This window comes from Oenanthe melanoleuca, chromosome 6 (genome assembly GCF_029582105.1).
Source record: "Oenanthe melanoleuca isolate GR-GAL-2019-014 chromosome 6, OMel1.0, whole genome shotgun sequence".
NCBI classification, from domain to species: domain Eukaryota; kingdom Metazoa; phylum Chordata; class Aves; order Passeriformes; family Muscicapidae; genus Oenanthe; species Oenanthe melanoleuca.
The window spans coordinates 3754313-3781324 of record NC_079340.1 but is presented as its reverse complement, the minus strand read 5'-3'; the positions used below and the strand labels follow the sequence as shown (position 1 = coordinate 3781324).

Genomic DNA, 27012 nt, shown 5'->3' with positions numbered 1-27012 from the left:
TCCCAGCAGACAAACTTAGTCAGCTGCCCTAGTCTCACTGAGTTTTAATATTCTTTAATTTTTAGAGGTCAGGAGGCATCTTTCTCCCCCTTGTCTTGCCTTTTAACAAGGTTATAGGAATACAATCCCATCTGGAGCCCCAGAGGAGATCTCAGCATTCCACAGCCAAGGCTATCACATTTCCACAGGGAGCTTCCAGTCTGCTACCACAGACCTCCTGGTGTCCCTCAGCAGGATGAACAATTATTTTAGGGCTATTCCTCAGCACAACCACAAATTTTTCTGCATCTCCCCATGTTGTGTGGGACATCTCCCTTGCATCCCAGGAGCAGGAGCACCCAAATGAATGAAATGTCCAAAGAAATGTGATGCCATGAGCCGTAAGAGAATCATGGACTAGTTAAGGTTGGAAAAGACTAAGATCATCGAGGATGGATCCTTGGCTTTTGATCTCCTGATATTTCCTGCTGGCTTTGCCATCCATGGGGCTCCCTGGGGCCTGAAAAAGGCAAGGCAAAGCACAAGGCTTCAACCTGCAGCTCCACCAGAACCTTCCCAGGAGCACAGGCATTCTGGAGTGGCTGGAAACCCTTGGCCCAGGCAGCATGGGAATATCCTAAGGAATAACCATGGTTAGAAGGCTCTCCTCCCTTCTCAGGAGGAACAAAGGGAGCATTCTGCAGGTGGAATAGGACTCACAACCACATCCACAGGCTCTGGAAAGCCAGGTGGCTCCTGTGTGAATGGTTTTCCAGGAAAGCAAGCTGATTTCAAGGTTTGTACCACCTGGACAGTCATTTTTGGGAGCAGCAGGGCAGGAACCATTGTGGGTTCTTCACAACACTGGGAGTCCACAGACTGGGTTTCCACAATCCCAGCCCCAGGTGGGCACCAGAGGCTCGAGGAGATGGGAATTCTCCCCACACTCACCATGGCAATGCCTGTCTTCTGGTGGTGCCCCACTCCTCCATCCACTGCCCGGACAATGAGGATGTACTCGGATTTGGCCTCCCGGTCCAGCAAAAATGTTGTTGTGATCTCTCCTGCAGCCACAGGAGATGGCAAGGTTAAAAAAGAAACACTTAAAACTCAGGTCAGGATAGTCCACAAATGGGCCCTTTTTTTTTTGATCCAAGCTGGCAGCTCCTGAACTAACAGGAACCTTCACAGCCAAGCTTTTCCTTCCTGAGTTGCTCCCACGGATGCCTCTGCTGAAGCTCTCAGGGTGACTGAGCAAGTGGTGGTGTCTGAAATCTGCTGAATCCCTTAAACTGTGGGACTCCTAAGCAGGCTGGCTGGGGGAGAGGAGGGAAGGGTGTGGCTGAAGGAGGGAACTGAAAGGAAAAGGGCAGAGCACGTCCAGAGGCTCACCTGAGCGAGCGTTGATCCGAAAATGCGAGGAGCCTTCCAGGGAGTAGATGATTGACTCCTGCCCGTACTCCCTGGACCTGTCCATGTCCGTGGCATTGAGAAACAGCACTGTGGCTCCTTGGGGGAGGCAGAAATGAGGACTGGGATGAGCCAGAATTGCCCTGTGTCCCCCCACTGCTCCAGCCAAGGGGTCCCTTCTGCACATGCACAAAGCGGCCAAACCCCCAGACCCCACAGCTATGAGACTTCACCTCCCCAGAAGGGATCCCCCCATCCCATTCTGGCTGTGAAACACCCAGGGGAGCCCAGAGGAGGAGCAGGGCTGTGGCTGGTACCTGCCATGATGTCCTCCAGGACGGTTATCACGTAGGAGGGCTTGCTGAACGTGGGGGGGTTGTCATTCTCATCCTGGAGCAAAGAGAAGGTCCAGAGGCTGGTTGGGAAAAGGGCTAAATGGTCAAGTAGGCACGGGGATGCTCCTGTGTGACTGCACCTCAAGGTGTGACTAGTTTAGAGCGCAGGGTTTCACTGTGGAGGTGGCTGGGGCTCGGGTGAGGTGATTGCCAGCCCCACAGCCTGGTGCACAGAGCTGACCCTCCCTCCCTGAGCAGTGCAGGGCTGGCTTTGTGTTCCAGGACGTGCTGGCCACAAGGTCATGAGGCTAACTGGGCTGGCCAGGGGAGCTCCTGAGCTTTGGGAGGAATGTTGTGGGTGCTTGCTGAGTTGCCACAGCATTTTTTTTTTTGAGGGAGCAGGTCTGCATCCCTCCAAGCCTGTCTTTGCCAGTGACTATGGCCACCCTGGAGAAATCAGGCAGAAGGATTTGCTTGTAACATCCCTCAAAACAGATTTTGGACCTGTTTAAAGCTCCCTTAGGGGGTCCTTAAATGTTGTTTAAACATTGTTAAGAATCTGCCTTAAACGAAGCAAACCAAACTGCCTGTGGAGGGAAGGACAGAGCTGCCAGGACATTAAAACATCATTATGGACCTCTCCATTTCCCTGGGGCTGCTCTGGAGACATTCTCTACCCAGAGATCACTGATGGACCTGCAGGCTCAGCTGCTCCTGCTGCCACTGGACTTGAGATTCGAAGCAATTTCACATGCCAACGATGCCCATCGTGCTGCAATTAAATTGCTTTAGTTTCTGCAAGCAGGTGGCCTTTAATCAGCCTTTGAGCCACTCTGAGGGTAGTGAGGAACTTGTTGCCTGTCCTGGTGGTGTCCTCACCATCCCTCCTCCTCCTCCCAGGGATCAGTGGATCTCATCCAGGGCAAACCCAGGGCAGGGCAAAGGCTGGGTGTGCATCCACGTGCAGCTGGATGGGGCTGAGCTGGGCTCCAGCTGGGTGGACACGAGCCAGAGCAGATGCTGTGTCATGTCATTAATGATCCTGAGATCATCAGGCCATGCTCAGCAAGGCCAGGGCCCAGCAGTGCTGGGCCCAAGGAGGCAGGGCTTGCTTCTGGCTGGATCTCCATCTGGCCAGAGCTGGCCTGCACCTGCCTTCTTCTGGAGAAGGACATTTCCCACTTCAGCTACGGGAGCTCCAAAGCTCCCCAAGGCACCTGCAGCCATGCCAGACAGAACCTGGCACTCTTCCACTCCCAGAGAAGATGTTATCCACCTAACCAGCTAAAACCAGCTTCCTGTGCCCTCAGCCTTCCTGCCAACCCTCAGACAGCCATTGTACCATAGAATCTTAGAATGGATTGGCTTGGAAGGAGCATTGAAGCTCAGACAGTTCCCACCCCCTGCCATGGGCAGAGACACCTTCCACTATCCCAGCTTGCTCAGGGCCCCATCCAACCTGGCCTTGGACACCTCCAGGGATCCAGGGGCAGCCACAGCTTCTCTGGGCACCCACCCTCACAGGGAAGAACCTCTTCCCAGCATCCAACCTAAACCTCCCCTCTTCTCCAGTTTGAGCGGATCCTCTCACTCCCCGCCCTCTCCAAGGATGCTGAGAGGGGCAGACGCTGCTGCCAAGCACACAGCCCCTCTCCTCCAGGCACAGGCACGCCGTGAGTCGCTGGCTCATGGCTCTGGGAGGGGTGTTGGTGGCAGGGAGTGAGGCAGAAACTTATTAGCGGTGCAATTTCCTGGGATCCTGGCGCGGCGCGCACTATTAGTTCTGACTCGGCAGCTCCCTCTACAAAAGCGTATTGTCCCCTAATGGGAAATCTACAAGGCGAGTTTGACTTCTTTATTAAAAACCAGCAACCAAAGGATGGAAAAAAATTACCTCCCTCCGCACTCGCTCTGGTTCTGCCTTCTCGCAGCTCTTGTTCCTCAAGTGCTGTCACAAAACACTTCCCCCTCATTTTCTTCCTAGTTTTTTGGCTTTTATTTCTTTTCTTTTTCCAGCTGAGAGAAATTCCCTTCGGTTGAGAGTGGGAAAAGTGACAGCTACTTAAACCCTGCCAGTACAGACCCAGCCCGGGGAGATGACCCACTGAAGTGTGGTGTTGAAAGAGAGGTGTTTGTGCTGTCGAAAGCAGGGTGTGGGAAGGATGTATTTAACCACCACTAACTCCCTGGGTGCTGCCTTGTTCCCCCTCTCCTGAGCACGGTGAGGGATCTGAAGGAGAGCCACCCTCATGGGACTTCATTCCCATCTTACATCTTACAGTGATGATAAAGCATCATTGGCTTTATCTCCTTCACCTTCCCAGAGTTACGCTGCCGCAGCTGCCAGACTGACACGTTATCAGCCAAACTGTCTCCAGCACTGATCCCTCCCTGCAGACACCCTCAAAACACAACGTGCCTCAAAGTGACACGCTGATCTGATCTTCCCCAGGAACGCTGTGATGCTTTGCATCACCCAGCAGAAACCCCTTCTTCAGAGGGAATTCCACACCTGGTCCCACTCTGCTCCTCACCCCGTGGTCAAGTGCAGCATGAGACACGTGTAATAGAAATCCACTCACACACATCCACGGGGTGGGGTAGTCTTGTTGGGCTGGTGATGAATGGGCAGCGCTGCTGTGGAGCAGGGAAAGCACAGAGGAATGCCAGGCACTTACAAACACCTCGATGGTGACAGGGACGGTGCTGTTGAGCGGCGGGTTGCCGGCGTCCTTGGCCATCACCGTCAGGTAGATGACCCCGTTGGCCACCTGCTCGTAGTCCAGGGGGTGGTTCACACTGATCACTGGAAGGATGCACAGTGAGGGGGTCAGGGGAGCACTTTCACACCCAGCAGGGTGTGGGCAGGCTCACGGGTGGCCCTGAGCAGCACCTACCTCCGTACCCTTCCGACACCGTGATGTCGAAGTACTCGCGGAAGGCAGACGCCTGCACGATGCTGTAGGTGATCTGGTTGTTGGGAGGAGAGTCCTCATCAGATGCCTAGGGTGTGAGCAGAGGGAATGCATGGGCGTGGGAGCTGAGGGAATGGGAGGCTGGAAAAGTGATGGAGGGAGCTGTGCCCATCAGGGGCCCTGAGGGAATCTGTAAGCCAGCCTCCTGTCACGCAAGAGGGAAACTGGCTGTTGGGACCTGGTTTGGAAGATGTCTGTTAAACTCTTGGCGGGCATTGATCAGCTTAAATTGACAGAGGGAGGTTTAGATTAGGTGTCACATAGAAATCCTCCCCTGTGAGGGTGGGGAGACCCTGGCACTGCTTGCCCAGAGGAGCTGATGCTGACTCACCCCTGGAAGTGTCCAAGGCTGAACGGGGCTTGGATCAACCCAGCCTTGTGGAAGACATTCCTGTCCATGGCAGGGGGTTGGATCTGTCTGAGCTCTGAGGTCCCTCAGGTGATTCTAACCCTCTCCCTCCTCCCTCCTGCACTTCCCAAAAACAGGAGCCACAGCGGTGCCTCACCCGGAGCCGCACCACCTGCGCGACGGAGGGCTCGTTCTCCCGCAGGGCGCCCAGGTAAGCCTCCTTCTGGAAGGTGGGCACGTTGTCGTTGACGTCGAGGACGTTGATCCTGACGCGCCCCGCCGTCTCCTCGCCGCCGCCGTCGCGGGCGATGACGGTCAGCGTGTAGCGCTGCGTGCTCTCGAAGTCCAGCCGCGCCGTCAGCACCATCACACCCGTGTCCTTGTCCAGGGAGAAACTGGGGGGGAGGCAAAGGAAGGGGGGGAAAGCTCGGTGAGCACACGCTGGAGAGGGAGAGGCAGCAGCCTGGCCGTGTGAAGTTCATGGCTTTTTTCCGCGGGTCTGTAAGGGTCGGTCCGAATTTCTCTGATCTGCCTCACGACCATCGTCAGAGACTGAGAGCCCAGGACCCCACCACTCGTTCTGGACCTGAGTTCTGGCCTGGCTGAGGTGGATGCTTGCCAAGAACTGTTTGTAGCTGTGCCTGGTGCTGCCATGGTACTCTGCTCTCGAGCAGGGGACTGGTTATAGCGCCCTGTTCCAGCACCTGTTTGTTGGAGCAATGATCTCCACATGCAATAGTCCATAAATCTCCCCACCTTTTGGCCAGAGGCCACTTGCTTTGGAAAAGGACTATAAAAAGTGACTTTCCTATGGAGACTCTGAGATCTCTTTCTCCCCAACAGATCAAAGACGTGTCTGTCATCGGACGGCTTGGTAGCGATATCCCCCATCCTTTCTCTCTCTCTCTCCCCTTTTACTTTGTTTCCTTTACCTCTCTCTCACTCTCTTCTATCACAAAACTGAATTGTTGACACTCAATAAACTGCATTATTGCTTTCTGCTGAACAAAACCTGAGCCTCTTGCTTTTGTCTTTTGCACCCTGGGGTTGAACGAACCGTCACGACTCCTGCTCGGGTTGACTAGATCATGACAGGGTTCCAGAACACCTTCAAGAGCTCCACACTACTGAGCAGTGAGAAACCCTCAGTGCTTCTCCACAGCAGAGAAAATGGGTGCAGAGACCCCCAGATCTATTCAGCCCATGTATATTCCCCAACTTTCCACCACAAGTGTTGTTCCAGGGCTGACAACTCACTGCAAAACCATTGACTGGCCTCCAGCGGTGCTGATGCCTGCAGGTCCCAACTTAGCAAGGCAATTAAACATGCTGAGCATCAGGCACAGACAGGGAATCTCACAGGTAGGACATAACCAGTGCCTTCAATTGCCCTGTGGCTGCCCAGTGAGGTTAGAAGAGGATTTTGGAGGATCAAGCTCCTGCCAGTCAGTCACACTTACCGGTCGGGGTCATCGCTGAAGAAATAACTGACTTTCCCATACGTGCCCACATCGTTGTCAGTCGCCTGGAAAACATAAAATTTAATTAATAAATGAAGGTATTTGTGGAAATGTCGCATTGAGCACAGCACTGCAGACCTGGTGTGCTGTAATTTATGGTTTCACAGGGAAAGGACTCCTCTTCCTGAGCCAAGCAGAAGAAAACCTTGGGTGATGAACTGTCCAGAACCCCCACACCCTGTCTCCCTGTGCTGTCAGTGGGAAGGAGGGAGGGACTGAATGGAAGAAGGGTGTTTTTAAAGGGCTTATTTTACTTCTCATTTTCCTCCTCTGATTTTGGTAGTAATAAACTCACTTTGTACCTGCCCTTGGAGTGTTTGGTCCCAGTCCTTATCTCACGAACGCTTTGCTTTTGAGCAGAGAAATAAAAACTTATTACACTTCAGGTTAAAACACAGATCTGGAAAAGCAAGGAATAGTGATTTTGGTCTTGCTTTCCACAAGGAGAGCCCTTCTGGGGGTGCAATCTGCTGCATTCCCAGGGATGGAGTGGCTGGGGATGCCGCGGGACGCGCCTGCTCCACCGGCAGCTGCTGGAGCTGGAGCAGGCTGGTCACGGCTAAATGACCAGCACCTTCTGGGGAAGCTGTTCACAACTCACTGTGTCAGCTCTGGATGAGCAAAGCAAGATTTATTTATGTTTTAAAGTCTTTGCTCTAATGAATATATAAAATATGCATGAGAGGCGGCAGGAAAAAGGAGCAGAAAATTTTATTTTTAGGTGAGGAAGGTGGAATGCAATCCCCAAAATATCCTTTTTTCTCCCCCAGTATATTTTCTAAATTGAGTCCTGTCTGGATTACTCGGAGACCAACAGGTCTGTGAAGAAGCAGGGTCAAAGACACATTTTATGTCCAGATACCAGGATAAGGCTGTATTTCAGGAGTGGCATGGAACACAGCCTGTTCCTGAAACCTTCCTGATTTATCTCTGGCCTTGATTACCCTTGACAGCAGAGTAGGAGCTTGAGCACAGCTTTACCCCCGTGTGCTGCTGCCCTGCCACACCACGGGGTGACAGGGAGCAAAAGGCATGAAAACCAGACAGGATTATTCAAGTTTTTCTCCCCAAACATCTTCCTAGGCTGAGAAGTGAACTCCTGCTGCTTGATGCCAGCCAAAGGGTGCTCTGGTGGATCCAGCCCTCCAGACCTACTGATTTTGCTGATTTTCCTCTCCACTGCTACGATGGAGCGATTTCCTTTCCGTGGGCATTGGAATTGTGTTTGGTAAAATGGGAGAAATCTGCAGAAATCTGCCTGGAGGGATGCCCAGAGAGCGAGCAGCAACCAGCATCCTTCAGCCAACTCATTCTGGGGTTAATCCCTCACCCTAACACCTGCCCCTAGTCCCTTTTTTGGGTCCTCTCTCCCCAAAATCTTTGAGTGCTTGGAGCACCCTCAGCACTGCCAGCCTTCAGCCTCCAGCCAGGATTTTTCCCAACCCCTACTTCTGTGTCCACAATCCCTCCTTTCCATTAATTCCTAAGTGGCTGGTGCGAGAGCAGAGCCCAGAAAAGCATTTTCAATGCACCTGGATGGGCTGGTGATGAGATAATGATTTACAGGGGGTCTGACAGTACCAGAAAGCACGGGCAAAACGAATTCCCTTCATTTGGCCCCATACAATTGCACTCCTAAGTGCTTATTGCAGTGACAGACAACACTGGGAAAGTGTAATTTTCTTCTGACGAGGGAAAAAAAAAAAAAAAAAAAAAAAAAGAGATAAAAAGGGAAGGAGGAAGGTTAAAAGAAGGTTAGAGAGGAGGGAATGGGAGCCCTGGGGAGAGGGAAGCCAGGGGGGTGGCTGGACCACAAGCTGTGATGACATCAAAAATGCCAACGAGGCAAAAAACCTCTCTCTGGAGAAGCCAGGAGAATGGGCAGCCTGCTTCTGCCCCATCCACCAGCTCCCCAGCCAGGTTAATTAATGTCCCTAATTTGCACTGGGGAGGTGGAAGGTGAGGCTGGCTGGATGGCTTTCCTGGCAGCTGAACATCGTGGAGATAGCGCTGGGCAATGCGGCGGGTTAGTTGAGCGTGACAGGGAACATGCTAAAAAAAAAAAATCCAAACCACACACGCTCAGCATATTTAATTTGGGATCTTCACCTGTTTCTGCATTACCAAGCTTTTATTCCCCTCTGAGGGTAAAAAGCATGCTCAGCTGCTCAAGCCCCTGGGGAGGCAACACACTCCCTTTGCAGAATGATGCCGAGAGAGCGCACGCCCGCAGAGCACCCCAAATCCCACCGAGCTGTCAGCAATCCCAGCTGTTTTCCTGTGGCTCTTCCCAACCACTGACTCGTTTTCCACCCCCCAGCATGCAAGCATCCATTCCCAAAGCCCGGGGAGGAAAGGCATCTGGCTGGAAGTTTCTCGGGGTTCCACCTGGAGAAGCAATCAAATGGCTTTTTACGGCTCTCCTCTCCTGCCTGGAATATTAAAGTGGGATTTGCCCACTGGAGCCTGCAAAAGGGCAGGATGAAAATGCAGGTCCACATCTGTACTTTTATGAGCTGTCACCAGCGCAAACCATGTCTAAAAAAACCCACATTTGTGCAGCTAAACTCTGGGAGAGCGGCAGGAAGAGGAAGCCTGGATAGCCCAAAGGATTAATTCACTGAGCTGCACCCAGCACATGAATCACACAAAAATACCAAAAACGGGCCTGGGTCTGTGTCCATCTGCATCCCCCAAGCACAAATATTTGGGATGTGTCCTTTTGTCCCCCCTTCCCTGAGCTGGAGACAGAAGCGAGGAGCTGGCTCTGCTGGTTCTGCTCTCGTGGGCAAATCTGCAGGAAAGGGCATGTCGTCCAATTTGTTCGGGGAAACAATAGCAAATGTTTGACATGTCATCAGGATTGATGGAGCAGAAATTTACATGGGAGAATTCAGTTTTAAACAGCTCCATGGAGCTTCACCCGGTAATGGTTTAGACATTCATCATCCGCCAGACCCACTCAATGACTCCTTAAACTGCCGGAGATTAACTCTACTCACAGCAGCTTCAGCAGGAGTCGGCAAGGGTTTAAAGAACCAAGAAGAGCCCTTGGAGGTGGCTCAGATCCCCCAAGGAGCCCCTGGGACACAGCAATCATCCCCCCAAAGCTGTCAGACAGGGATGAGCAGCTGGAATTTGGATGCAGGGGACAGCAGAGAGCTTTGGAATGACGATCAGGGCTCATGTCCTGCCTGGCTGAAGAGCCAAACCCTTCCCACCTTTCCCTCAGCATTCTGCTACCAGAGCAGGTCCCAGCTCTGTTTGTTCTCCTTCACCCTCTTTGTTTTCCCTCCCTCACATGCACATAGCAGGAAATAAAAATTGATGGGGAACAAATTGCTTTGGCCAGCAGCTCTCTGCTTAAAAGAGTTGTGGCAGGAAAGCAATTACAGGACGTCAAAAAGCTGTCAGGGTGCTGGAGTGACCGGGCACAGCCTCGTCCCTGATCCAGCAAGATGCCTGTGGCTTGGGAAAGCAAACAGAAGGAGGATTCCCATCTGCTTCCTAGATTTTTTTTTTTTTTTTTGTTTTGTTTTTTTGTTTTCTAGGAAATTGAGGAAGATGTAGTTGCTGCTTGGAGCTGACTGGGCAGTCACAGGCTCTGACTGTGGTACAGGAATTCCAGGGTGGGGAGCCATGCCCTGGCATCCTTACTGATTTTTGGAGCCACCAAAACCTGTGTGTATAAAGCAGAGAGCCATCCAAACATCCCTTCATCCAGGCAGCCTCAGGTCCCAGGGGAACAACTGCTGGTAGCCACCGGGATTTGGGATTTGATTTGTGATTTGGAGGAGACAAAAGTGAAGGGCTTCCGTGGGATGCAATCACTGGGCTGCGAAAGACGGATGGAAAACCAACAGAAAACCCACTTAAAGTTGTTGTGGAATGACTTTAGTTGGAAAAACAGCTCTTTTGTCAGCGCTGCCCGGCCCAACCAGCCTTTTAAAGGGAGGCTGCCCGGTGGGAGGTGGCAATCAGGCAAGAGCAGAGCTGGTGGCTGCCTGGTCCAGTGGCTCCAGTGATTAGCTGGGAAAGAGGGAGTGGGGAATCAAGGCAATGCTGCTGCCACTGCTCCCCCAGCAGCTCCAAGCCCTGCCCAGAGCCAGGCAGCTCAATCGGCGCTAATGGCCCCAGAGGGCTGCGCTGAACCTGGCTGGGGGGGGAAAAATAGTCAATCAACCCCCCTGGGAATGGCAGAGCTTTTCCCCACCTCTTCTGCCAGCCACCAGGGAAAACAAGAGCCTTCCTGATTGTGTTTTATAACAGCAGCCCCTGCCACATCAGCTCCACACAAGGTTAACACTTGCCTGGGCAGCCGTGATTTAGCGGGCAGTGATTTACTCCAGGCTGCTGGAATGGCTGGGCTTTAAAACACCAGGAGATGGCCCAAAAGTGAGATAAACTGGCTTTTCCAGCCAGTGGGTTTTCACTGGTGGCACCCAAGACTGCTTCAATGCCCATGGGTTTTACTGGAGCTGGGTGCAAATCCTCCACTAATGAGCCACGTTGGTTTCATATTCGCCTGTTGTCCGCCTAAATGGCAAGTGGCACATCTCAGCGATTAAATATCCCCACAGCTGCCCAGCTTGACATCTCAATCACTTCCCTCTTGGGTCTCTAATGAATTTTACAGCCCAGCAAAATGGAAGAAATTAAGGTCAAAGCCTGGTGGAAGAGATATAAATTCTCAACAGTCTCTAATGTGTTTGGGAGAGCTCTGCGAAGCCGATCACGCCACCCAAAATCTGCAGCTGCACCTCGCCCAGGTGAGAGGTCGAGCAGGCAGAGGGGGGATAAAAACAAAGCAGGAGGGATGGGCTGAGCAGGTCCTTGCCCCATGAACATGCTGCATCCCAGCCTGGAGGAAGGGAATGACAAAACCCAACTGGTTTATCTGATGGCTCCCAAACTCCCAGTTGAGGAAAATCACCCTCCTCTTCACACACCAACCCCGTCAGCAGCACCAGGGCCAGCCCAAGGTCATCTCTCCAGGGGTGGCATTGTCCTTGTCACAGCATCATTCAGCTGACAGCACCCCCTGGGTGCTGATTCCCTTTTGCTGGAGCAAACATAGCCTTGGATGCTTTGGGAGAGACATGGGGCAGCTTTGAAAACAGATTAAAACCCCAGGAGCGTTGGCTCTATAGGAAATTTGGGGGTGTAAAAAAACGTGAGGAGTCTGGGAGAGGAGGTATCAAGGTGAAGACAGTGATGGCCCTAAAGGAGCTGCTGAGAAGGAGGTGTGAAGCCAGGGTGTTCACATGGCAAAGAGCATCACCCTGGGAAAAACTCTGCCTTGACCTCCCAGCCACATCCCAAATTACCAGGGCAGAGCCAGCAGCACAGGAAAACCACCCAACACCATCTCCTGCTGGGAACAGTGGTTTGAATTGTTGGTGAATTGTTGGAGTTTTTTTCCTTCTTTTTTTCTCATTATTTTATTTTTTTTGTTGTTGTTTGGGCAGGGGAAAGGGGCTAGGCTGTGATTCTGTTGTTTTCCCACCTCTGTGCTCTCGCTGTGCATTTCTCCTGACAGCTCCATCAGGACAGGGAGAGGCTGCACAAGCTGCTGTAAGTGTTTCTCTCTCTTTCTCCCCTCACAGCTCAGCCTGTCAAGATTCCTATTCCACCCCATTTCAGTCCCACGGATTGATATTTAGATTAAAGAGATAAACACAGCCAAAGAGCACTGGGCCCTGACAGAAAGAGAGGACTTCAGATCTGTCAATCACGCCTGCTAACTCCCTCCTCCCCTTCCCTTTATTTACAGAGCTGCCTTGATAAGAATATTTAAGGGGAACAAGGAGTGCAAGCACATTTTTGTACTTGTAAAAACCCGAGGAGCACGCAGGAAGAAGCCAAGCCATTCATGTTTAACTTTCCAGGCAATTTGGGATCATCTGCTTTGATTATTTAACTCTTTGCTGTTTCTCCTCTTTGCAGATAAAGGACTCAATTTTCTTTTAAGCGGCGGGGAAATTGGAGAGATTTTTTTTTTTTTTGTTTGTTCTGCTTAAGCGCAGCTGGAGATGGAGCACTGGGGAGGGCAGGCTGAGAACAACAAGATCAATTAAGATGCTGACAGGGAGGGAGAGCTGTGCAGGCCATGGGAGGGGAAGGGCTGGAAGAAGGGACAAAGCCCAGGCTTGGGGGACATCAGAAATGTCTAGCTGAGAGTTCTCCAGCCTCCAGCAGCTGCTGCTGAGCCATGTTTTTGTATTACAGTGCCCTCTGAATGCCCTCTGAGATCCTCCCTGCATGTCTGGTGTCCCAGATGCTCTCTGCAGCACCCAGCATGCCCCAGACATTTGGCTGGCAGTCCCCAGTTGCCACCACCCTGTCCATTCCTCCTCTGCAGCAAGGGCTTTCCAAGGCATTTTCCACTCCCAGAAAGCAGGAGGAAAGGGAGAGGCTGGCCTGGGAGTCTCCCACTGTTTCCCCATCCCATACTTCCACAGCACATGAGAGAAGGTGGAGGTTGGAAGGGACAGTGGATGGTTTATCCCACACTGATTCCTCATGGAAGATCCCTAGATTTTTTTTTATCCATCAATTGATTTTTAGATCCAGAGGGATGCAACTCTGGGTTGCTCTGGGATTGGATGTGGGAACCCACAGACCAAAGCACCATCCCAGCCAAACTCAAAGGCTGATTGGGAAGGTGATTTGCATCCTAAACAGCTGTTTATTGATGTCTGCAACTCTCCTTGCCAGGGTGGGAAAAGCACATTATTACTTTCTTGTTGACTGGCGTTTACAGCTGGCTGGAGAGACGGGGAGAGAAAATCAGGCCGGGATTGATTTTCCCATCCCCGACATGAGGCCAAAGAGAGATCGAAGCAGCAGAAGAAAACTGACAGCTGGGTGGCAAAGGAGAGGAACTCTGCCAACCAAATTAAAGGTTGATTTAATGAGGAGAGTAATGGAAGGTTAATTAGCACATTTACTTCATTAGGTTCTTACTAACAAGGCTCCTCCCGAGGAGGTGCAGTGGCAGGGAGGGGGAAGATGAGGATCCAGGTGAATGGATGGAGGTGCTGGGGATGATGCTCAGGGAGGGGACAACCCATGGAGGGCAGGAGAAAGGATTGTGAACCCATATGTGTGTGCACAGATATTGAATCCACACACACACACGAGAATACACAGGCTAATGCATTTGCCAAAAACACCAGGAGACATCTCTTCACCTCTGTCAAACAATCTGGAAATTTTAATCCAGCTTTCATTAAAACACCAGGGAAAGTAGCGGGGTTTTTTACACACAAGACTGCCTTAGAGATTCAGGTTATCAAGCCCTGAGGGGAGCACAGAGCTTATTTTACCTGCCTTGCCACATATCACAAGATACAGAGATTCATTCCTGTGCTGAAATCGATGCCTGCTGGTTGAACCAGGCACCACAGTTTATAATCTGAGATGCTCACACTCTTTCTGAGGGTCTCCAGAAGACACCTCTGGAAAGCCCACCAGCAGCTTGCCCAAAAGTATTGTGTACTTAAAGCTCTGCAAAGTCTCCACATCCATTTCAGCCTTCTGTGGTCAGGACAAACCCCACCCCAGACCAGAGAGGTGTTTCAGGGCAGGGACACCAAGAGCACATCACCTCACAGAGATTTGGGAGGAGGATATTCCACAGAGAAGGATTTGGGACAAATAGCTGCACAAACCATCCCAGAGAGGTGCTGGTGTGGTTTCCAAAGCATGGCTCATTTCTCTGACCCAGCTGGACTCAGGAAGAACTTTTGTGGGGTTCGAAGGAGGGCAAGCTGGCAATAAATCCCCTGCAAGCCTCCCTGTCTGCATCCCAGCAATTTTTCCAGGGTGGGAGAGCAGGGAGGGGGCTGGCAGCATGCCCCCAGCTCTCTGCTGCTTGCCAGGAGCCCAGGGCCACTGATCCCAGCCTGTGCAGCCAAGCCAGACCAGGGCAAATAAAGCACACAGGAGGGATCACGGAGCTAGGATTACTCTCCACACTTCCCTGGAGAACCATTTTTCTCCAGACACTTCAAGGCAAATCAAATGCATTGTTGTGTTAAAAACAAGTTACTCTGGGCTCGCTCGGGCTTTAATGATTTTGGGTTATCGGAGCTTTTCAGGAGGACTTTGCTGTGCAGATCTGTGGAGCACGAGGAGCTTAAGGAGATCTTAATTCCCACCTCCTGCTGGGTCCTTTTCAGCCCCTTCCTCATCCTCCAGGTCCAGCAAATACATCAGCAACTGGATCACAGCTTCTGGAACCCAGAAATCTGTGATTTTTGAGCTTTCTGTGCTTTCTGGCACTGACCCCCAGGAGAGCACTGCTTTTCACTTAAAGGCCTTGGAGAAACGTCAAAATTTGAGTGATGGAGTTAAAATCACAGGTGTGTAGTTAAATAGAAGTGTGTGCTTTCACATGGTGAAGGATTTGGAATTTGGGGCTCTTAGAATATAGTATGGGACAAGATGGAGGTTTCTGTCTTCTTCCTTCCTCTTCCAAATTTCAGGTAGTAGTTTTTGGTTGGTGCTGCACTGTGGGTCACAGGTGTTTGGTTATTGGCTCAAAAGGGTAAATAATAAATGTGTTAGCTCTTTGTTGGATTGTTTAGCTTTAAAAGACCTTGTGACTAGCTAGATTCAGCTCCATTTTGCTCACTTTTAGCTTTAGAAGTGTTGCAGAACTCTCTGTACTTTAGATAAGATTTAATAGACAACTGAGCCTGAACACGAGAAAATTCATCTCCTTTGTGTTTTTAATCCTGACCCTGAGTGAAGGCAGAAGAAAATGAAGACAAGACAAGGTGGTGCAGCTAACCCATTGCAGGTAACCTCAGAGGCAAGGCCACGTTATGTAGCCTCTTCCACCCAAAAAATTTTTCCAGCTGGAAGCTCCCCCTGGCCAGGTCACAGAAGAATTCCTTGTGGGAGCCCCACCAGAAGGAGCCCAGGGACTGCTTCCAAACTCTTCAGACCTGGGAGAGGAAGGAGCAGAGACCACCAGGCAGGCAGGACCTGGCTGGCAGGGGTGCCAGAACCCCAGTTAATTTGGGGTGCAGTGTATGTTCTTGCTGCCTCGTTCCTGGAAGGCATGAAGTTATACTGGCTGCCTGCTTGCTCAAGAAGTGTGAAATTCTTTCTCTGACCTTTTCTGCTATGTTATTAAAAGGCTTCATGGCCAGTTGTTTCAGAAAAAAAAAAAAGAAAAAAAAAAGAAGTATTTCAATATCTACTGGGAGCTGGGGCAGAACTGGCCCATCTCTTCAGGATGAGCTCTGCTCACCTCCCTGCTTTGCTCCTGCTGCTGTGTGGGACCTCCAAGCCTTTCCAGCCTGCCTTTTCCTGGCACAGCAGAGTCTAGGGCAGGGAAAATATGGAATTTCCATTGAGAGAAGCCTCTAAGAGCCCTGGACAGGCTGCTTGTCCTTCAGCTGTCCCAGATGTGCAATGGACACGTAGCTCAAACAGCCACGATTTGTGTGACCTGGAAGCTTTGGCTGGAGCTAGGAGCCCTTCACACTGGTCTCTGCAGAACCAGGAATCTCTGGCCTGAGGGGCTCATCACATGTGCAAACAGTCATGGAATCTCCAAGGCTGGAAAGGGCCTCTGAGATCACCCAGTCCAACCATGAGCTGCCAAGCTCACCACGCACCCACCACCTGTATTTATGTGTTTTTTGAACACTTCCAAGGATGGTGACCCCACCACTTTTCAGCCTTTCAATGAAGAAACTTTTCCTAATACCCAATGTAAACCTCCCTGTTGGGAGGAGACCCTGACCCCCCCTGGCTGTCCCCTTCTGTCAGGGGGTTGTGCAGAGCCAGAAGGTTCCCCCTGAGCCCCTTTCCCAGCTCTCTCAGCCTGTCCTCATGCTCCAAGAGCATGGAGGCAGGAGAGGAGGCTGCCTTTGGGCACATTTTGGGCTCCCTGTACAGGGCAGGAGCTGTTCCCATGGAGCCTGGGCTCTCCAGATGTTCTTGTGCAAGCAAATGACCACTTGAGCCTAAATTATAAATGCCTTTTAGGGACAGAATTAAACAGATGGGTGGATGGACAGGGAGATAGAGGGAATGCTAAGCAGAGAGCAAACAAAATCTTAGAGGGTGGACAAGGTTGGGTTGTGCCAGGGAAGAGGCTGAGGTTTGACCAGGAATCCATGGATCCAAGCCCACCCATCCCTGGGCAGAGGGAAAGAGGCAGGGAGCAGAGAGCAGGCAGCAGCTCTGGCTGCCTGCACTTGGGGTTGTTTTACACTTGATTTATACGTGCAACAGGCAATGTTTCTCTGCTGTCACTGATATTAGCAGCTGAAAAGCTGCAGAAACAAATGGCCATTTGTCACTGCAAATGAAGTCTGCTTGCTCCTTCCTCCTGCCTTTCCCTTTCAGCTGAGAGCAGCCTGGAGGGGGTGGCATTGAGGAGAGCCTTTCCCCTCGCCTACACACAGCCCATCAGCCACAGCCAAGGTGGGACAGCCAGGATGCACTCACTGGAAGATGGGCAAACAGCCCTGGGGGCTTTGGGGCTGCTGGGATCAGCTCCCGTGGTTTTAGCTGCTTGTGTCCCTGCCAGGAAGGTGCTGCAGGCACTGCTCTGTCCTGCCAGCTGTGACACAAAGCCTCCTGCCCCCCTTCAGCAGCCACTCACCCAGCCCACACACTCCCCTGTTCGTCAACTTCCTTGACCCCACAAACCACCTGATTTATCCTTAACACCCCTGAACTCTCCAAACCTGCACTTATTTGCACAAAGGAGCACAGAAAGAGGGGAGCCAAAAAAAGTCCCCTTCTGTGGGGGTGTCACCCAGCAGCCACCAAAGAAGTGGGCATGCCACGTGGCTTTCTCCAAAACCCCATCCCAGGAATATTCTCGAGCAAGCAGAAAAGAAGGAAGAAAAGGAGAGGAGGAATTTATCAGCGAGGAAAGCACGTGGGACAGGTGGAGAGGCATGGCACAGACAGGCAGCAACCAAAGGGCTGCAGCTCCAAGGCAAGAGGCCACAGCAGGAGGAGCTGGCACTTTATGAGGGCTGTTAAAAGTTTGGGATCAGCTGGGAGGGCAATTTGGATTTCAGAGCTAATTGCATCCATTCTGATTTATCACGGAAGATTCAACTCCTGGCATTTTGTGCTCGCTCTGAAATGCTGGCATAGCTGGAAGTTGGGGGAAGAGGAGAGGCAGTAACAATCTCATTGTTTAGTGTCTGACGGCCTGACTAGCTAAACATCTGCTTGAAATATTAATAACTGTCAGATGGGAACAGCCTGGGGGCTCTACACAGTTTCACACCATCTGTTTGTAAAGTAAACACACTTGCACACAGGCACATGCACCCAACTCTTTTGTCCAGGCTTTTATCCTCTGAGTGGGCATTCCTGCACAGATGGGAAAGGATGGGAGACTGGGGGCTGTGCCTTGGAAGAGCAGGGGGACAAGGAGGGGGCAGGAGGGCAGCTGGAGCAAATTCATTGGAGAGAAAGAAAACCCATTCACGACCCATGTAGTGGCAGTAACAGCTCCAAAGTGTAGCAGGGGCTTTGGTACTCCCTGCTGTGAAATTCCCCATCCCAGAGGAGCTTTGATTCCCTTTCCAATGGCATTTCAGCACAGGGTTTTGTTGTGGTTCTTGCTGTGCCCCACGCTGGCACTGACACTGCTCTCATGCCCCAGGAAATGTGTCTTCTCCATGAGGACTCCAACCAACCCACAGAGGAGGGAATGGAAATGCCCTCTGCTATCACCACCACCTCTGCCTGCCTCTGCTCTGCTGCCAGCCATGCTAAACAGAGCCAGTCCTCTCCTTTTCCATCCTTCCCCCTTTTGACAGTGAAGGTTTGGTTGAGGAAGATGATGCTTCCAAGGAGGGCAGTGACAAAAGCCACACCAGGGGCACTGTGACTGCTGGGATCTGCAGAAGAAATGCAGGGCAGGACTCTCTTTGAATTCCTGGTGTGGTAGGAAATGCTCACACATCTTCCAGAGAACAGGAAAGATCATGAATCTGCTCCAAAGCCCATGAGAAGCCTGCATCCCACCAGAGCATCTCCTAATGCTCTCTTCCCAGGCTCGCCCTGGGTGAGGGACTGTCTTGGGTTGCAATACAGGATGTGGCCAGAAATGTGAATTCTGTCACCATCTGTTGAAGTGGGTGGGGCAGTGACCCTGATCTCCTGGCACATATTATCTGCTAATGGGCCATCTTTAAACCAGCTGGGCAATCATCTTTATCTTTCCCACAACCCATCCTCCCTCCAGGAGATATCATCTGCTGCTGGCCCATTCAGTCCCACTGCATGGCTGATAAAATTCCATCATCCCACTGGGAGATGCTCCAGCCAGGGGAGCAGCCAAGCCTTTCCTACCCAGATAAAAACTGAGATTTTGGACAGCAAGTTATCCATCTTTCCTCTGGATTCCAGATGAAAGCCAGACCTTTCCACATCATCCCTGGACCTTCAGAGGAAAACTGCACCTTCTCCAGGAGCACTGCTCCAGCTGAACCACATCTGCCACTGCAGGAGGATGCAGCCACCATTGAATGGGACTGTGCCAACACCCTGACTGACTGACGGGTGTCAGCTTGGATTCTGACTCTGTCAGAGTTTTGGGATTGTTCTGTGTAATACTGCATTTCTATTTTAATTTTCCTAGTAAAGAACTGTTATTCCTAATTCCCATATCTTTGCCTGAGAGCCCCTTAATTTCAGAATTATAATAATAACTTGGAGGGAGGGGATTTACATTCTCCATTTCCAAAGAGAAGCTCCTGCCTTTATTGGCAGACACCTGTCCTTCAAACCAGGCCAGGGACACAGAGCCAGCACGAGGCCTCCAGAGGGAGCTGGATGCTCCTACTCACGTGGACCTGGAGCACGGTGGTGCCCACGGTGGCGTTCTCGGGCAGGCTGACGTTGTAGAGCGCCTTGCTGAACACGGGCCGGTTGTCGTTCTCGTTGATGAGGTTGATCCTCACCCGCGCGAACCCGACGTGGTCGGGGACGCTCTCGTTGGCAAAGAGCTGGGAAAAATCCACGAGGCAAGGTTGGAGATGGTGGGAAGCTTGGGAGAATTACCTCTGCTTGTTTAGTAGGGTAAACCAGGCTCTCCTCACCAGCTGAGCCAGCTGAAGGCAAACGGCCGACAGAGCTGGAGCAGGAGGACTGGGAGGGTTTTGGCACCTGATAGGTGCTCTTAAAACAAAGTTTTATGCTCTATAAAGCTTTTATGGCCCTGCTCAGCTTAAGCTCTTGCAGCTGAGCCTTTGGATGTTGGAAAGAGAAAGTGCAGAGCCAATCTCTTCCCCACCTCCTTCTTTATTATATTTTCTGGCTTTTTGGCTGCTTTGTAGTGCTCCACTGTTTCATAGTGGGGATTATGATAGAATTTGGATTGGGAGGAAGCTTTAAAGTTCGCCTAGTCCAACCTCTGCCATGGACAGGAATATCTTCCACTAGACTGGGTTGCTCACTTGACCCTGAATTTCCAGCAATAGGACATCCATCTTTCTGGATATCCTGTTCCATTGTTTCACCACCCCCAAGGAAAAAAATCTTCCTTACACCTAATTTAAATCAACCCTCTTGTCCTACTGCAACAGGCCCTGCTGAAAATCTTGTTCCATCTTTTCTCTTCAAGTACTGGACAAGAAGGATGTTTAGTGGTCACTCTGAGGTCACGCTGAAAACTGTGGCTGTCCCACAGAGCCCAGGGGTGCAGCCTTACCGAAAATTCGTAGCGAGGAATGGTCTCGAAATCCAGCGGCACTGCCACGCGGACGCGGATATCCGCCTTCCCCTGGATGGAGGTCGGTGAGATGATGAAGTGGTTGGAGTTGTTGCCCACCAGGTAAACCTCAAAAACACTGTTGGGACCCTGGGAAGGGAAAGAACAAAGTGTTTTATTTACAAAATACGTGAGAGGAGTGGGAATGCATCCCTGGGATGATCCCGCGCGGCACACGGAGGGAAAATCCCTTTGCTGGTTGGAGGTTCACACACCACACAGGTCATGCCCTGGGGTTTCCCTGCCTCAGTGTGGGTGCAGAAGGCTTCTCCCAGTAAGGCAGCTCAAACTGGGAACTGGAAAATCTTCTCCTTTCCCAAAACTCGGCCAGCCAAGCAGCAAGACCGCCAACATCCCGACGCTTTCAGAGCCTTGCTCTGAGCACGGCCCAGCAGAGCACATGAAAAGCAAGCTCAGAAGCTGCCAGAGATGAATTTCCAATTTTCCCTGAATGACCTCCCTCCTATCAGAAAAAGTGGCCAATTAAATGCACGAAGGGGCACTAATAGCGAAAGCTGCCTAAGTGTGACCGCCGAGAGCGGGTGGCACGAGCAGGATCTGTGCCTTGCCCTTCTCCTTGCACACCTCCGTGCAATCCATGGAGCTGAGGGCATCTCCCAGTGGAGCCCCAGAGCAGCAGCAAGCCCTGAGGACGCCCACAGAACCACACAAGGGCACCCATGCATCGGGAGCCCAGCAGTGCTCCCAGAGTGGGAGCATCTCAGGGCAGAAATTTAGTGTTGATTCCATGAGCTGTTTCAGTGCCCAACAAAGAAGGGAGGGATGCTCCCAATACCCAAAACCTGGGAGGGAGGGAGCAGAGAATCCATAGAATAGCAGAAGGAAGAATTACTTCCCAGGCTACTTTGTCCCCTATCCTCAGGATGTGGATTGACAACAAATGACTGTTTCCCAAGCTACTTCCTTGAGGAATTTCCTGATTTCAGGATCTCTCCCAGGACCTGCACCCTCCCTGCAGTACACGAGGGCACCTCCTGTGGCAGCGAGATGGGAGGGGTTTTCTTGGAAGCCAGAGAAGGGTGAGTTTGTTGGGGGCATGAGATAAAAGTTGAGGCATCAAAAGAAATCTAAGTATTTGCAGGAAGAGAGCCAGGTGGATTAATTCCTTTCTAGCTGGGGAAGAAGATCAGCTTCAGATACCCAGTACCCCTAATTAGCAGCCCCTCCAGTGCCTCAGTCTCCCCACGTGAGGTCTGGAGAAGGGGGGATACAGCTGCCTCTGGGGAGGGCTGCTGTGAGTTACCATTTATATATTTATTCAGCTATTTATTTATTTTTTTTTTTGCCTCGGCCCCCATGCTGCTTTCCTTGCTCCTGGTTCCCGGAGCTTGCAAGCCCCCTGCGGATGCCTGAAAGCAAATCTGAATATTCAAATTGTTATCAGCTGCCCAGCAGAAGGGCCTGGCTAAGCCAGGCTCACAGCAAGGACCCCCCACTCCAGAGGAAGCCACAGGGAGCTGCTTACATTTTCCTCACCCCTTCCTACCTGCTCCTGCCACCCAGAGCAGACAACGGATTTGAAACGTGGTTGGGAAGAGGAAAATCAAGATTTGCATCCCTGGGCTCTCAAAGGTCCTCGTGTGCAGAGATCACAGCCAAGCACCATCTCCTTGCAGGATGAGGATGAGGATGTTTTCAGTGACTCCTTTACATGCTCATTCCCCTCTCCATCCCCTGACCTCCCAGCTCCTGCACGGCTCGATATTTTCCCCACCACTGCAAGCAAACTGAGTCCTCTGCCTTCCTTCAGAGCCACAAATTTAAGGAGCAGCCTGCCAAAGCTCAGCAACCCTCCAACAATAAACCTGTCTCCTTCTGAAACGAATTGACCCATAAAAAACAGGTTTTGGAGGAAAGTTTGCTACCGCCCGACGCTGGGATGCAGCCACAGATTTTCCAGCTCCTCTCATCCCATGCCAGCATTCTGAGCTTGGGATGTGGCTCAAGTCACAGCAAAGATTTAGCATCACTTACAATGGCTACACAAGAGAACAAAGGCCAAAAAAACAAAATAATCCAAATCCCTGGACAAGCAGACAACCCTTCCTCAACCACACCATTCCCTGAGATGGGCAGGTTGATTTCCTGCAATCATTTTCAGCACAAAGTGAACCAGACTTGGAAAAAGCAGCCTGGGAATCCTCTGGTTTTGTCCTTTTCGTGTTGCCTCGGTGCAGATCTGCCTTTGGGTCCACCAGTGCAATTTGCTTTTCCAAAATGGAGAGCCCTGCCTTCCTGAAGCACAAAATCCAGCTTTCCTCCCAGTCACTTTCTAGGCACTTTCTGGGCTATTATCTGCAGCAAGCTACGAAGGATTTAGTATTCCTCATTCTGGGAATTCTACAAGGAAAGGAAAGAGCTGAGTTTAGGAGGGGAGGTGAAGGAAGGGGAAAGAAGAAATTGGGGTTTTTTTAAAAGCAATGTAGGGATTGGGTAATTTAGGCCTGGCTCTAGTGGGTCAGACACAAATGGTCCTTAATCCCTGCTCTGAAAACACAAGGCATGAAGGGGGTTATTCCCTGCACCCATTTAATAGGATTTAACTCAGAACAGCCTCTCTGGGTGTTGCCTGCCTCTCTCCCAGTGCCCAGCCAGCTTGGGATCCCAGCAGCCCTCTCCCACCTGTCCCAATAACCCTTTCAAAACCCCTTTCAATAACCTTCCAAAGGCTCCCTGGGCACTGTGGCATTCCCTGCATCCCTAAGGAACTCACTGAGCTGACAGGCAATGCAGGATGCCTGCAGCAAAACCCTCCCCAGCCCTTCTGTTCCTCCTCCCCACACTACTCTCCCATCTTTTTGTCCACCCCAAGTGTCAGTCCCTGGCTGCTCCCTCCCTCCTGGAGGAGTTTTCCCCTTCCCTGCTCTCCCCAGGTTATCTGCTGAATTCCACACACGCCTGCACAGACGGGATCAATCCGAGGCTGCCTCGCCTTCAGCTTATCTCTGCTCCAAATGATTGATTTTCCCTCTTTAAGGGTAATTTGCTGGTGAATTCCATGTATTGCAAAAACCCCTGTGAAATCTAATTCAGCTCGACTGGCAGCTGGCACTTTTGGGAGAGAACACTCGTGTGCCGTCAATTCCCCTTTACAGTTTCTTGCCATGTAGATCATATTTATAGTGCTTGTGCCTGTCATATGCATATATATAAGCTCTGGATGAATCATATATTGCCACCTGCACAGGCATGGGCACACAGGACATCCTGGTGGGGGTCTCTGGTGGAACAAAGAGCGTATCCCCACGGCCCAGATTTCCCTTATTTTAAATTCCCCATTTGCCTCCCTCGATATGCTTATTTTAGAGAATTGTTTCCAAATGATTTTAAAATGTCAGGCTGTGATAGTGGTGCTTCAGACAGCTTCTGCCCTTTTCTTCTTCTTCACTCAACCACATCGAGGAAAATCAAGTGGAAGCCACGATGGGAGAGCTGGTTTCCCTGGCATGCCCTGCTGCTTCCCTTAGCAGGCATCCACGGATCTTGGAGCCACAGGAAATGGGGGATGCCTCAAAGGATGCCCTGCTCCTTTTCCTTGCCTTCTCCCTGTGATCCTGCATCCAGCCCCAGGTACAGAACACCAGCATATCCAAAAAGCACATCCATGTCCCCCCAAATCAGCAAATGAGCCCTCTGAATTAACACCAACCTGTTCCACAGCTCAGGGCTCTTGTTCCCAACCTGGAAACAAACCCTGCTGTAAAAGCAGATAAGTCAATGCTTTCATCTTCTGCCTCACACACAGGATTTATTCCCCCCTGCTGAAACACCACAATGTGAATGAGAGGAGAACCCAAGCACAGCCTGGAGGTGTCCAGTTGAGTATAGGCTCAGTCTAAACACTGAAACATCAATGGATTTTTCATAAACAGCTCCTGAATGGCTTGGGAAAGCTCTCTGTCTGGCAGGGAGAGAAACTCAGCTGCACATCCATTAATTCTTTTTCCTTGGCTCACAGAACCCCAGAATGGTTTGGGTTGGAAGGGATGGAAAAGCTCAGCTCATTCCAACCCCACACCCTGGGCAGTGACACCTTCCACGTGTGCAAGGATTTATATTTCAGTAAGCCCTGGAGAATGCAGAAAGGAAAAGCAGCACACCTGGCTGAACATCTCTTGGCTGTGCCCCAAATCCATGTGTGGAGCTGAGCACAGTTGCCTCCCTCTTGAAGAGATCCCCATCCCACCCTGCTCCTCCTGGAGCAATGTTTGAGGGGTGAAAGCTGAGAGTTTGCAGGGGCTGGACCCTGAGGAAGGGCTTCTCCTTGGAGACACTCACTTGGGAGCCTTGTCTGAGAGGTTAATGCCAGCTGAGCTGCAGAATGGCACTCAGAGCACAGAGGGAAACCCAAGCACAGCCTTTCAGGAGTGGTCATGTGTGCCTGGGAAAAGCAGTTTGAAGTGCTTTGCTGAATCGTTTAATCTGACTCCTTCCAAAAGCCCTCATTTCAGTTTGTGCAAAACACACCAGAAGAAAAAGAGGCTGAAAACGTTAAAAAAAAGGGTTTTGTGTGGGCCTGGCTTTGAAAAGCCTTGTTTAACAGCCTTGGCAGCCCACATGGTGGGTGTTAAAGGACAGACTCATGTGAGAGCCCAGCTCTACAAAGACAGGGAGGCTCCCCAAAACCACCCAGACCCTGCACGGGGTAAAGTCCAGGCATCCCTGCAGCAGGACCTCAGCAAGCTGGAGGGCTAAAGGAGCAGTGCCTGGATTTTCCAGGCTCAGGAAACCAACCAATAAACCAGAGTGACTCTCCCAGGACTTTGTGACATAAGTTGGGAGGCAGGAGACAAACTCGAGCAAAGCGATCATCCCAAAGACTCCGGTTTTGATTTCCCGTGTCTCAACCCATCTGCTCTCATTTATTTCTCTCCCTGCTTTCCCTGGAGATGTGCATGATTCTCTTCTTGTTTCCCTCTGCCCCTTACACAAATGAGTCCTGTCATCCCCAGCATGAAGCCAGGGCTGCCAGAACAGCTTCAGTCACATCCCTGCCTGGAGACCTCGGTCCTTGCCAGCAAATCCAACCTTTCTGTAGTTTTTTTCTCTGGAAGTTGATGGGTCCCCAGAGCTCTGGGAAGCAGTGCTGGCTGCAGGTGCAGCCCTACCTCTATCTCACACACATCTTTCTCACAAGCTGGGCATCTTCTCCCTTTTTTTTTCCTTCCCCCCCAAATGCTACCTTGATAGTTAACCCAGTTGCAAGCATCCATGAGAGGAAATAAGGAAGATCCATCACAGGATAATGCAGAAAAAAAAAACCCAACCAACTGCTTGTGACTGTCCTCCCTCCAGATATTCCAAGAATCAGCTCTCCTCTGCTTCTTATCAGTGAAAATAATGCCATGGTCAAAGCAATCCCTGCTAATATGATGGTCTCTGAAGATGTGCACAGTAAAACTCCTTCAGACTCCCTTAGCAAGAGAGATCCTCTCTCAGCAGTTTTAAAAATCTCAGCCAATTCTTTTGGGGAAATCTCAGGAAGTTAAAGAAATACATCAAAAGAACAGCGTCTATTTTTTGCTGGTGCGATGGGGAAGGCAAGGCTATTTTTTTTTCTCCCATTTTAAAATTAGCAAGGCTGAAAAGTGAATTCTTGAATGGGAGTCACTCCAGCAAAATGAGATTTTAAGCAGAAATAATGACAGATCCTTCATCCTGGTGGCACAAACAGAAGTGCTACAATGCCCTTCAAGAATGGATCTGCTGACATCTCTCAGCAAGCACGACAGCAGCTCTATTCAGAAACTATCCTAAGCATCTGTCATATCCATATCTTCTTTATTAGCAATTGACATTTTCAAGAAAAAACAGTCTCTCTATCTGGTTAATAGCTCATCTGCACCTCTTCAGGCTGAACTCATAACTCCTGGATGGTGACACCATGTCACCAGCAGGTTATTAGTTCTGTGTCATAATCACTCCAGATGGAAAAAAAAAAAAAAGGGATTTCTGGGTGGCTTGATGAGATGGAGGTGAGCTCCACCCAGGGCTGGGGAACAGCAAATCCATCTTCTCAGCCAGAAAAGGCAACTGAGAAGATGCACATTTTAACTGACCCACCAGGATTTTGGGGGTGGGGAGGGGATGTTTTGTTTCCCATTACCTGCAGCATCAGGAAAACCATCCTGATGAAGTTTTGCCAGGATGCTGGATGGAGCTCTAGTGGAAGCTGTCCCTGGGATCTTTCATGTCCCTTCCTGTGATGCCATTTATTCTGAGCAGCCCTCTCCCCTCATCTCCTGCTCAGCCTGGAGGAGAGTGGGAGCAGCAGGAGCCTGCAGGCAGAGCCTTTCCCAGCGATTCTGGACAGCTCACCATGAGGTGTCAGCACTAGTTTGGAGCAGACACCCGGGGCTGGGAGGGGACCAGCCAGGGGCAGCCAGACGTGAACTGCACAAGTCAAATAATCAGAGTAATTGAAGGCTGGGAGCCCAAGGCTGGGAGGGAAAAAAAAAAAAAACCAGGCTGCAATCCCAAGCACATGACAAACAGGAGCTCCAGTGGCACGTGGGAGGAACAAGGCTCCCGTGCTCCTGGCTTGTTTGCAGTGATGGACTGCTGTCCCAGCCCTCCCCACTCCCAGGGGCATCTCCTGCCTCTGCCCTGCCAGCAGCAGCACCCATCCCTTCTGGCACAGAGAGCTTGGGGTTTCTGTCTT

The 27012-nt window shown here is 51.1% G+C and overlaps 1 protein-coding gene across 1 annotated transcript in view; it reads right to left on the bottom strand.

Moving 5' to 3' along the window:
- CDH23 (cadherin related 23) overlaps positions 1 to 27012 on the bottom strand; it is a 157787-nt gene that overhangs the window by 54135 nt on the left and 76640 nt on the right. Inside the window, 9 exon segments of the mRNA XM_056495621.1 lie at positions 931 to 1043; positions 1372 to 1488; positions 1707 to 1779; positions 4403 to 4530; positions 4622 to 4727; positions 5206 to 5443; positions 6509 to 6573; positions 19408 to 19566; positions 20271 to 20420. Coding sequence (XP_056351596.1) covers positions 931 to 1043; positions 1372 to 1488; positions 1707 to 1779; positions 4403 to 4530; positions 4622 to 4727; positions 5206 to 5443; positions 6509 to 6573; positions 19408 to 19566; positions 20271 to 20420 — 1149 coding nt within the window.